The 12,295-nt window shown below is 33.1% G+C and overlaps 1 protein-coding gene across 2 annotated transcripts in view; it reads right to left on the bottom strand.

Moving 5' to 3' along the window:
* Positions 1 to 1,469: 1,469 nt before the first annotated feature.
* Positions 1,470 to 12,295, bottom strand: part of LOC128237193 (mitogen-activated protein kinase kinase kinase 7-like) — a 21,346-nt gene continuing 10,520 nt past the window's right edge. Inside the window, exons 12-19 of one of the 2 annotated variants that reach the window (XM_052952500.1) lie at positions 11,677 to 11,750; positions 9,461 to 9,556; positions 6,371 to 6,559; positions 6,056 to 6,211; positions 5,746 to 5,855; positions 5,102 to 5,161; positions 4,430 to 4,582; positions 1,470 to 3,450 (exon numbers count right to left, since the gene is read on the bottom strand). In XM_052952500.1, coding sequence (XP_052808460.1) covers positions 3,358 to 3,450; positions 4,430 to 4,582; positions 5,102 to 5,161; positions 5,746 to 5,855; positions 6,056 to 6,211; positions 6,371 to 6,559; positions 9,461 to 9,556; positions 11,677 to 11,750 — 931 coding nt within the window. In that variant the 3' untranslated portion in view covers positions 1,470 to 3,357. The remainder of the gene's footprint in view (positions 3,451 to 4,429; positions 4,583 to 5,101; positions 5,162 to 5,745; positions 5,856 to 6,055; positions 6,212 to 6,370; positions 6,560 to 9,460; positions 9,557 to 11,676; positions 11,751 to 12,295) is intronic. The other variant, XM_052952501.1, reaches the window with a different exon arrangement.

The following is a 12,295-nucleotide window of genomic DNA, read 5'->3' as shown; positions in this document are numbered from 1 at the left end:
TTTTTCTGTGGCAGCCAATACGTTTGAAGCTCATGGTCACCAAACTCATTACAGCGGTTACTTCCCTTTATTCACTGTATAATATCACTTATTTTTAGTTATGTTATGACTTTTATCTTCGTTGATCACATTCTTGTAATGAGCCTGAATCAGATGAAAAAAATATTTAATTTGAAAATGAAAACGTTATTCAGAATTGAAATTAAGTTTAAAAAATACAACACAATTGCAATTGTAATATATTTATCCATCCAGACCGACATTGCCTAGTCAGATGTAGATAAACATACACTTCATAATTATACAATAAGAATAAAAATGTGCTTAACATTTCAAATGTTTGTTTTGACTCCAAAATTTTCTGTTATTTCTGTACCAGTGTGTAAAGCTTTAGGACCAAACATCCATCAAAAAATGTCACAGGACTTTCTTAAACCATTAGTGCTGGGAAGCTTCTATTGCTAAGCTGAGTAAGTGGTTCTCTGTCTTTCAGAATTATTGCCTGTTTTAATATTTCATCACCATGGCTCCAGAGAGCATTTTTGTCATGAGTTCCTGGTTTTAGCAGGTATAGACAAGTGGTTAGCAAATCAGTCATGGGCGAGATTCCAATTTGCAGCTTCATCATTAATTACTACTGTTCATCATCAAGGAACAGTTCCGGTATATGGATCCTAATTCCATTACCAAAGCATATATAAAAACTGTTTCTTTATTATAAAAGCTCACCAGAGCTTATACATGATACTTGTCCATCATTGAGATGTTAAAATGTTCCAGAGGTCAAAGGTATTGGGTTAAAGTCCTTCTTCTTTTCTGGTATTTTCCTTATGGAACAAATTGCCATCTTGTATAGCACAGACTAAGAAATTACCTGTTTTTAAATTGCTAGTAAAGAATCTTTTTATAGATAATTTGGCATAATTAGTTATGCTATTAAAAGGCTTTTTTCATTTATTTATTCAAATATTTTCAGTAAAGGAACTATTTTAACTTAACCTCGCATTTTATAAGTACAACATACTGTCATATTCATACTATAATGTGATAGTTATATATAACATTTTCAACTTATTATGTAAAGTGACTGTGATACAACTACGGCAATATTTATTGTAATGCATGAAGACTAACTTTTGATATATTTGTGCAATTTTGATTACAGCCATATTATTCCTTAAATATGCAATGCCTCCCTATGCCATGCCACCAAAACAAAGGACCACAATGGAAATGAGAGTTTTCTCTTTTTTGTGTCATCCTTGATTAGGTGTGCCTGTCATGGCTACTGATAATAACATGTATGTATAATGTTATTTACTATACATGTTGTTTATTCTAAATGTCCATACATGTGTATTCCTTACTAAAATAAATCTATCTATCTAAAATAATAACACCATTTCCAATAGCATTTCATTTTACATATAAAAAGTGATTGAAATCGGTGGAAGAAAACCATACTGCTATACTTTCATTCATTTATTTATAACCTATACAAATATTGCAACTTTATTCTGTCCATGCTATATCTTTTACACTAAAATACCAAAACAGCAAAAATATATATACCCAGTAATATAGTTGCACACAAGAACCAAATTCAACTGTTTTCAGATATTTATATTAATATAATATTTCATCATTAATGTACATGTAGGTTGGCAATAGAAAAACATTCATTTGCCAAATATTTAATATTAAAATTCATGACTGGCATTATATAATATTTCATCATGTGTGTACATGTAGGTCATACAACAAAAACAATAATTTGCAAAATATTTAGTATCAAAATTCATGACTGGCAAAATATAATATTTCATCATGCATGTACTTGTAGGTCCACCAATCAAAGCAATCCTTGCCAAATATTTAGTATTAAAATTCATGACTGGCATTATCCAAGACAACAGTCATGTAAAATTCACTTCATGAGACTCAGATTCAACATAATCATGCATAACATAAAGAATACGCAACAATAAATCGTTTTCGGTTACCAAGTCCGCAACAAATTATTAATAGGTGTTTCAAATCTATATTTATAGAGTCCCTTTATAGGTCAATTGAATGGTCGAATGACAACCAGCACTGTGGTAATAGATATAACTGGGTTTTCCCATGCAGTTACAAATAAAAGGTGAATTTCGAGCAATGAAATTCATGTAAAAGACCAATGAATCTATTGTTTCAAAGTAACGTGTGTGTATTAAAATGATATAATTTTGTTTGTAACAGAGAAGTAGCTTTGGAAAACCAGAATATTTATAATTCAAGGCATAAACTATTGATATGATATAGGAGAATTATTATTGCTCAATGCTGTTGGAAAATTTCATAGTATTTAAATCTGCACTCTCACAGATTGAATGTTTTGACAACTTTTTTACTTTTTTTGTGTTGGAACGAGCCAATTTATGCGAAAATGCATGGAAACCAGTGATATGAGACCGCTGACAAAAAATCATATCGAAGATTTTTATGTTAAAGTTAAAAAATTTATGTTTTGTCCTTTTTCCTTAAACCGTTAGTAACAGTTTAAGCCATAAAACATTAATTTTTGAAAGGAAATATGAAAATCTGCGATCTGATATTTTTTCAGCAATCTTTTATCATTGGTTTACAGATATTTACGCAAAAATTTGCTCTTTCCAAGACAAAAAATTTAAAAAATGGCAAATCTGTGAGAGTGCAGCTTTAAGAATACACTGTAGAAGTCTTTTTCACAGAATCAGACAGACACAGTCACACAAAATAACTGCTTTTCTCTTATCCAAAATGTCATGACACAAAAAAATATCATTGGATTATTGGTTGGTGGATACCAAGCTGGATAAGCGTGTTTATTCTAGGAACTCCCTTCACCCCAAACAGCATAACACCACACACTTCCTTAACTTTGTGTTACAACAGTGATTAATATAATGTTAGGTTCACAACCATGGTAAAGATTAGACTATACTAATAAGATTAGACTAAACTAGCTGATCACTCCATCATCCCCTTAAACAATTCCTGTACAATACATGTGTTTTCGGCCCAACGAGAGAAGAATACTATATTTGCCAACAGTTGTTTTTTGAGCCTATCAAATTATAATCATTTCAAATTTGCCTTGACTGACACGCAGATGTTAATTATCCACAGACAATTATGGGTGTTGCACTGTCGCGTCAAGAAGTCATCAGTCAATCAGCTAATAAGCATCACAAATTTCTCTTCATTGACACACATATGTTAATTATCCTCTGTTAATTATGCGTGTCCTGACAAAAGTTGTTTCTTAAGCCATCACAAAATTCCCTTGATTGACATACAGTTGTTAAATATCAGTTCCTTATTATGTGTGTCATGTCAGCTGGCGCCGTATCGCTTTGTCTGCTGCTGTTTATTCCTGATCTGGTCAAGCTGCTTTGTCAGGTTGTGGTGGAACTTCCGCAAACTCTCCTGCAAGGGTAAAAACACATTCATTAAACTATGAAAACTACAGGGACAAGCCCAGTAGCCAAAATTTTAACCAAGATTTTGTTTAAAGCCACAAAGATTGAGGCCAAACAAGACATCAAACATTATACAACTATCAAAATAATGTCGATGGTATATGTAAAGGCTACCGCAAAGTCAGAGAATACTAAGTATGAACTCAGTGAGTGTTCAAACCGGTTTCTGAATGCTCAACCTCACATGCGCCCTAACATTTTTTCAACAGAGACTTACTCTAAGTGTCAAGATCATACCAGCACAAACCAAAACATAAGACATGTATTACTAGTAATTAAACATTTATTTACTGAAAATTGCTGTAGAATGAAGTCTGAAATGGAATACTATAACAGAGTGAAAGCCAAATGCTTGTCTGTTTTTGGTTTTCTTGGAAAAAAAAGAGGACAAAACTGGACAAATATAAAAGTCAGAGTTAAGGGCCTTGCTATGAGCATTATTTCACTGGTAACATGTGTACCAAGTTTCTTTGCATATCTTGGAACGTTTATAAAGTTATTATCAAAGGTTGTTTTTGTATTGTTTTGGTTGAAAATGGGGTCTAATGATAGATTATTTAAGTCAGAGTTATGGGTCTTTTCTACACATGTGTGTATTGTCACTGGCAACTTTTGTACTAAGTTTCATGTGAATATCTAGAATGGTAATTGAGTTACAGCCAAGATTTAAGTTTTGCACAAGGCCAATGACGAAAACACCGATGCTATCACACTAGCAATTATTTATTCTTTGAAAAAACAGGTGAACTAATAAGGAAGTATTTCAAAAAGATAAGATAAACAAATGATGAAAAATACTGAGAGCTCAGTCTAACAAAAAGTATCAAATAAAATCAGTTCACAGTTGAAAGTATACACTTCCTTTCGCAGTGATTTATGCAGTGCTATGTCATCATTACTGAAGCCTTTGTTCACCAAGGACTCACATTTTCAGTGGACAGTTTTATGTACTCCTCCGTTAGCTGTGCAGTACTCTGCTGGTCCTGTCCCTCATCCTGCTGAAGTTCTTGTCGCAGCTCATGACGCGTCTGTTCGAACATGGCAATCTCAGTCTGGTAACGCAGGTACTGCTGGGCCAGCTGTAAGATCATATGTCATGTGTTTGGTCAGTTAACATAAGTCACATGTTTAGTCAATTAGCAAGTCATTAGTTTATTTAGTCACATAAGTCACATGTTTAGTCAATTAACAAAATTTATGAGCATAGCCAGTTAACAAACTGTATCTGCTTAGCCAATTCACAAAATTTATGTGTTAAGCCAGTTATCAAAAGTCATGTGTTTAGCCAGTTTGCTCAAGGCATGTGTTTAGTCAGTTAGCAAAAGTAATGTGTTTAGCCAGTTTGCATAAGTAATGTGTTTGGTCTATTGGCGAAAGTAATGGTAAGTACAAAACTATGATTGAAAATCATTAAATTAGCTAAAACCACTCAAGCTAGATATTAATTGAGACTTGTACAAAGTAAGTGACAATCATGACACAGATTGTGAAAACCATGGAAGTCCTTTATTGACAAAGAATAAAACATTGAATGATATTCATGTACAATTTCAGTTGAAACCATGTTTATAATGAATTAAACTTTCTAGTTTTCATACCCTGCAGTGTTTCTGGAAGATATCCATGGATTCCCCGCTAGTCGGACACGGCGCTATAGGCTGAAAACAGGCAGTGGGATTACATTCCTTAAAATACATGATCCATGAATGGACTCTATGGCTATATATAACCAATCCAAACAATCATACAGACTTTATGGTAACTTTTAAGGGTAAAATGGAAGTTCAATTAAGTAACATAGCAAACTTTTAAAACACTTCATATTTGGGTAAAAATGAAGGATATTAATATGTAAGTGGTCATTCAATATAGTATTTATCAAATGAGTAATTAATAAAATTGAGCTAAAGCAAATTTTTATCAAATTTAGTAAGTAAGTTTAATAAATTTCGAAATGAATGACCATCATTCTATTTATATCATAAATACTAATGCATCAATTTCCAGCACTAAATGAGTAAAGAATCACTCTTTCTGAAAGCAATTAATTTATGACATTAAAAGTTATTACACAAGTAATATATAATAAATATTTAATGACATTATTCCATGATAGTATCATCATTAATGAAATAAGGCTAATTAATTTAAGACACAATTTAAATTAAGCACAAAGTAGATATAGCTCATAATATATCACCCAAACCTATCCATGGCTTACGTGCTAAAAAAATGAGTTTACCTGGTACTGGTGGTCAAGAGCCTGGTACACGAGGGACATGGCCTGGTTTGCCTGGTTGGACAGCGGATTTGATAGGATATGGGTCACTCCCGCACATGCATATGGCGCTCCTGGAAATAGGGAAATATATATTCTGGAAGGCATGGGAATGCATTCTTGAACCTTAAAGACTTTATGAATGTATCTCATTTGGTCTGGCTAGGTTATTTAGAAAAACAATAAGGAACCAACATATACAGCCTATCAAACATTTATTCAGATATTAAGACCATCATATATGATCATTTGTGCACGGTACCTGAAAACTTACTTGGGTCTGGTCCAAGGTTGACGTTGACACTTAGAGGGGGCATGACGGGACCTTCTGACGTCCAGGAGGCAGATCTGATGGCCGACTTATTTTGTTCTGCGCTCACTGGAGGGTTGTATGACACTGATCGATAGGGAGGTGTATTCTCCCGAGAACCTTGAATATTGAATATAAACATTAAATTCTGAAGAAAAAAATAAAATTAAATGTTTGGCTTTATATATCAAACGGTTCCTACTTACAAATGATTTCATTGACTGTATCATCAAAAGCGTAACTAAAACAAATGACCATTTCAAGACAAGATTATTGTACCAGCATGTGGTGTGGGGGTGGTCTCCCTTGACCCTCCTCCGCTGTTGAGGGACCCTGGGAAGGTGCTAACATGATGAATGGTTGCCGGGGGCGACGTCTGGATACTCATGCTAGTTGGGGGCTGGGCCATCGCCCCCGGGGTCACAATGTCGGAGTAGCCATCAGACCCTATTCTCCGGTGACCACGACCTGGGTAAGCAATGTATTTGATCCTTAGCCTTGATATTCTAACAAAAACAATATTTAAACAAAACTATTTAAAAGACGTTTAATTTTTCTTCTTGCAGCCTGCTAGCATTTGGATATAGTGTGCTCAAACAGGGATGGATTATTGATTATACATTGCCAAGATATGCATGTATAAAAGATACGGAATGTAAATGTTTTGTGCTATAATAATTCTCAACTGTGTTGCTACTGTTTGCAAATAAACTTAGTGATTCAAAATTTTTAAGCATTGAAGGACCATGGCTGTCATTCAGCTCAAACGAAACAAGGGAATGTTATTCATTCAGCCCCAACCAAACAAGGGAATGTCAATCATTTAGCCCAAACCAAACAAGGGAATGTCAATCATTCAGCCCAAACCGAACAAGGGAATGTCAATCATTCAGCCCCAACCGAACAAGGGAATGTCAATCATTCAGCCCCAACCGAACAAGGGAATGTCAATCATTCAGCCCCAACCGAACAAGGGAATGTCAATCATTCAGCCCCAACCGAACAAGGGAATGTCAATCATTCAGCCCCAACCGAACAAGGGAATGTCAATCATTCAGTCCCAACCGAACAAGGGAATGTCAATCATTCAGTCCCAACTGAACAAGGGAATGTCAATCATTCAGTCCCAACCGAACAAGGGAATGTCAATCATTCAGTCCCAACCGAACAAGGGAATGTCAATCATTCAGCCCCAACCGAACAAGGGAATGTCAATCATTCAGCCCCAACCAAACAAGGGAATGCCAATCATTTAGCCCCAACCAAACAAGGGAATGCCAATCATTCAGCCCCAACCAAACAAGGGAATGTCAAACATTTCAAGCCTTTCAATAGGCCACATACTAAACCCATCGTCTGTTTTACCATGAGCAGAATGGCGTATACCTTTGTACGTATAACATGTAACTGACTACTGAAGAGGTTGACACAAAGCATTAACATGTGTTGAGATTGCATTTGTGAAATTCAACCGTCCAATTAAAATTGTAGATTTTAAATTACATTCATTGCATTGAATGGGGAAAAAACTGTTCTTAGCAGCTGTTTAGGCAGTATAAACTTAACCACCTCATGGCATTGTGGCCCGGGCTTTGTGTCACTTATTGACAAGGATATTTGATTAAGTATATTTGCAAACAGTAATATCTTTATGTAAGCAGGAATACAGTAAGGTATATGATGTATAAAAACCTTGCCATTCCATTGAGCCATTGGTTATAATGTTAAATTTTAATACCTGGTGACCCCGTATCATTTTGGTATCATTTGAAAGAGTATTGCATATCTACTCATTGCATATAATGTGTAAAAAAATTGTCTGTGAAAACATTACTAATAGTTATTGCAATTAGAATTTTTGTTCTTTATTTCAACTAAAATTGGATTAAAAATGGCCTATACAGTCCAATAGTCCAACAGTCCTATACGTCAGCTCGAACTCTCAGAAACTGGCGAAATATACCTTGAGCCTCGGAAGATTAGAGACAAGCGGGTATGCTTACCTGGAGTGTAAAGAAATAGGTCTTTCATCCAGCATCCAGTTCGAGGGAAGAATTCTAGCCAAATGTGTTCAAGCCAATGGGCTTTGACTGTATTTCATTCTTCCAAGGTCAGAAATGCAGTTTCCAATATTTATTTCGGTATAATTTTTTACAAATAAATCCCTTTTAAATGATACCAAAATAATATGTGGTCACCAAGTATCCAAAATTCATATTATTATACATCAAATACCTAAAGATGTTACTGCGGTAAGTTAAATTGTTAATTTGCAAAATTTGTTAGAGAAAATTAGTAGCTCTATAACATGCATAAAATAATTAACGTTATGTTCTTACAAGTATCTTAAATAATAAAACTGCCTACATCCATGTATATTTTGTAAATAGCATTTTTCAAACATAATGATGTAACATTTTATATACACTTGATACGTCCCAGTATGGGTTATTGTTTATTTGGAGGTCTATACGAAATATTAGGCATCAAGCCTGGCACAGCCAGACAAACAAATAATTTTCATATAGACCTACACAAAAATTTTATCATTATATACGGTAATGGTTGAAATTATATGTATTTCTAACAAAGCACCGCCATGATGATTTCTAGTGGTTTTTATCTTTCGCGGATATCCATGAACAAATGTTTGAGTAAAAATGGGTGAATACAACGATGTACGTATTTGTACTTGAAGCTTTTTGTCATTTACTGGTTTTGTTTTATGATACTCATTAGTCATTAGTTAACTCACATAAAATAATTGAAACAACCTATAACATTACATTTATACGAGAAACCAATATGTTTGTGATTTAACCAATAAGTATGGCTAATTCAATGCCAACAAATATGAAAATTAAATGCCAAATATTCCAATCCCATCACTCCAAAAATAATATCAACCATTATATTAGTTCAAAACTGCTTTAAGGTAATCCATCCATCATTCATGCAAAAAATCGCTCCTGATAAAGTTTCATTTTAAAGTTACAGAATGTTAAGTTTGAATATTTATTAAGTTTTCACGAGATAATTTTTTGTAGACATTTCTATGTTATATGACGAAGAAATTAATAAAACTTGCTGTGTTTTCATAGTAAAATTCTGTTTTATAAACTCCCTTTAATATTTCATCTCAGAACAGTAGCCTCATTGTGGTTTTTTTTTTTCAAACATGGAAATAATGCAAAAAATAATATAATGGTTAATCAATATTGATTTAACATAGCAAAAATTTTGATGTAAAGGTCTCAAATGCAATGACACATCTTTGCATCCTTATGATGGATGAACTACCTTTAGTTAATTACACCAGTAAGGCATACAGTAGGTTAAGTCTTGTTAGTACCCAAATATGGTTCAAACCTTGGTGCGGCCGAACAGGGGAGTTTTGTACGAATCCCCCAGGCGGCATAATGAATATTGGTGTTCCATACGATCCCGACCGACGGTGACCTAGCACTGCACGCATACAAGGGACAAACACAAAGCTCTGTTAGTAGGTATACACACACATGCCTAAATACTGACATACACAAGTCAGTGTTTTTTCCCACCTTTTTGTGGGACCATGGCATATAGCATTGCAAAAAATTGCAAAAACATGCCTAAAAATAGTAAATTAGCCATAGCATATTTCAAACAAAGGAAGTCCCCTTTTAAAGGGACTAGACAGCAGATGATACAGTTGCAAAAATAGATAAAATTGCAAAAACTTACATAAAATTGATATCATTGTGTACAAGGCTTAAAATCTTACATACTGATGTATCACATGGCTTATGACAAATGCATCTTTCGCAGTTTTTGCTTAATTTTTCAATTCAAAATTTACTGGGTTTGTCTTTCATGTAAATCCAAGTTAATTTAAAAATAGCGACGGTATATGAATCTGTACTAATCACGTGACTTTCACATGCTAAGTTTACACACTATAAACTGGGAAACCATTTTGTGCTATTTTTAAACTGATGAACACAGCTCAGACAGGGACATAATATTATTTTAATCATGTAAAATGATGTATTTTCAACCTCATTCAAGCTTGTAATGACAATTCTAGGCTTGTTTTGTGGAAATAATGTATTTGCCGATTTTGGGACCATCATTCTGGTGTCTAGCCCCTTTAAGATCCCAGGTTTGAATATTTTTTTTAGAGAATAAGTCTGCATTAAAACATATATATACTTGTTATATGAGCAATTTAAAAAAAAAAATAGAATTGTAAAATTTTATATTAATTTCTATAAAAAAGTATGCTTATAGGACTGTTAATGGTGCCCCCATTTTGGCCTCTTTTTCAGTTGGAAAATAACACATTGCAAGTCTATGTTATAAGATATAATGACTAAATAGGTTCTAGCTAAGAACATTTTTATAATGTTCATTAAAGTGTTAGAAATTGTAAGTAAATATGTCTTGTAAATATTCAAAAGGCATTATTTTTTTTTTTAATGTTGTAAAATTACTAATCAACTAATAAATAGAAGCTACTAAAATTAGTATATAGCTTAATTATGAGATAACTGAATGGTGCACAAAATAAGTTGATGCAAAATAAAAAATTTACTTTTAATTTTTAATGCATTATCATTATTAACTCATTTGATTTTAAAAATAAAAAAATAAAAATTCATATGATTTAGGTACGGATAAAGAAATAGCAGCCTTTACAGATGAGATTTTTGAATAAATATCTACGAGGCCTCAATTTACTGTTATCAAAAAAGCCCCAAAATATTGTTAATATTTTTTATCTGTACATATGTTTTTTTGTTTTGATCACTAAAACTAAAGAGATAAACATGATAATGCATCAAAATTTAAAAAAAATCCATATTTTGAATCAACCTATATTGTGCGCCATTAAAGGGACAGACACACTCACAGGATTATTTTCAACCTAGTTGTAATTCAGTTTTTTTTCTTACAAATGTTTAAAAATTAACACCAAACATCAATTGGCAGACAAAATAATTTTTAATATAGTAAGATAAAAATGTTTTGGGAAAATAGAATACTTTCCGTCACATTTTTAAGAAATTATTAACAAGAGAGCTTGTATATGTAATAACATTATAAAACATGTGTGAGTCCCTTTAAAGGCTTTCTTGAATGTTGCTAGTTATAAATTATTTAAGTAATATTATCTTAATTGTTCTTCCATTCAACTCAATGGTGATAAAGAGTTTTATTTGGATCCAAAAATAAGATTCATCAGACTATCAGAGTTCTTGTATTAATAGCCTACCGGGACATATACAGGGATTGGAGTCAATGATGCACAACCATAAAATTGACTTCATAAAATACTTAAATTGAATGGGTCATTTTTGGTTGGTAAAATGCCATAAGCTTAAGGCAAATTCCTTTAGAGGAGGAAAACTATTTCTGAACAAAAATTACTCAAAAGCTTGAGGTTTAAAAATAACATGTAGCTAACTGAGTGATGGTATAAATAGCCTACGTATACATGGAATGAAGTCAATGATGCACGACCATAGGATTGACTTCATGTTGCATATTAAATACAACACCTGGACTGGTATCCACAAAGAAATGTATACACATGTAAGTCTAACCTTTAGGGTGGACTGCTGGTAAACCAGTCTGAGACATTTCATACTGTTGGAGGTTCGTCATATCAGCAGAATACCTGTAAATACCAAATAAATTACTTGAACCATTTAACATGAATTCATAAATACGAACAAGGCCTCTGTGAATGAGAGGTTCAAAGATGGCTCAAATATGACATGGGATCAAATAAGCAGGCCAATGATTATGATCGGTCCCAGGCAAAATTTACAATGAAAAATAAATAATTCAATATTGCATTCAATTCCCAAGTATGTGTGCATAATGTTGAAACATACTAGAGGTAATATACACAGCAATTACACTGTCAATGCTTTGACTCAAGGAAATTTACTATGAAATTAAAATGGTTAGTTTAGTGTCTTGGGCCTGTAAACATCACTCGGGCACAACATTGAGTTCACCTTGAAAAATTTGAGTATATATTTAACCTATCATAATCATGAAAACACTATATTCAAGTATTTTGGGTAAACATTCTTACACTCAACATAGACCAATTCTGTTTTGTATTATCCGTAAAATAATGTACTTAAAACAACATATTTGGTATACCTCTGATCTTAAAAAGAACGAGGTTCATGATTGGTCAAGTGACATTTT

This window comes from Mya arenaria, chromosome 6, assembly GCF_026914265.1.
Source record: "Mya arenaria isolate MELC-2E11 chromosome 6, ASM2691426v1".
NCBI classification, from domain to species: Eukaryota; Metazoa; Mollusca; class Bivalvia; order Myida; family Myidae; genus Mya; species Mya arenaria.
The sequence above is the reverse complement of the archived record's forward strand: the minus strand, read 5'-3'. Positions and strand labels throughout refer to the sequence as shown.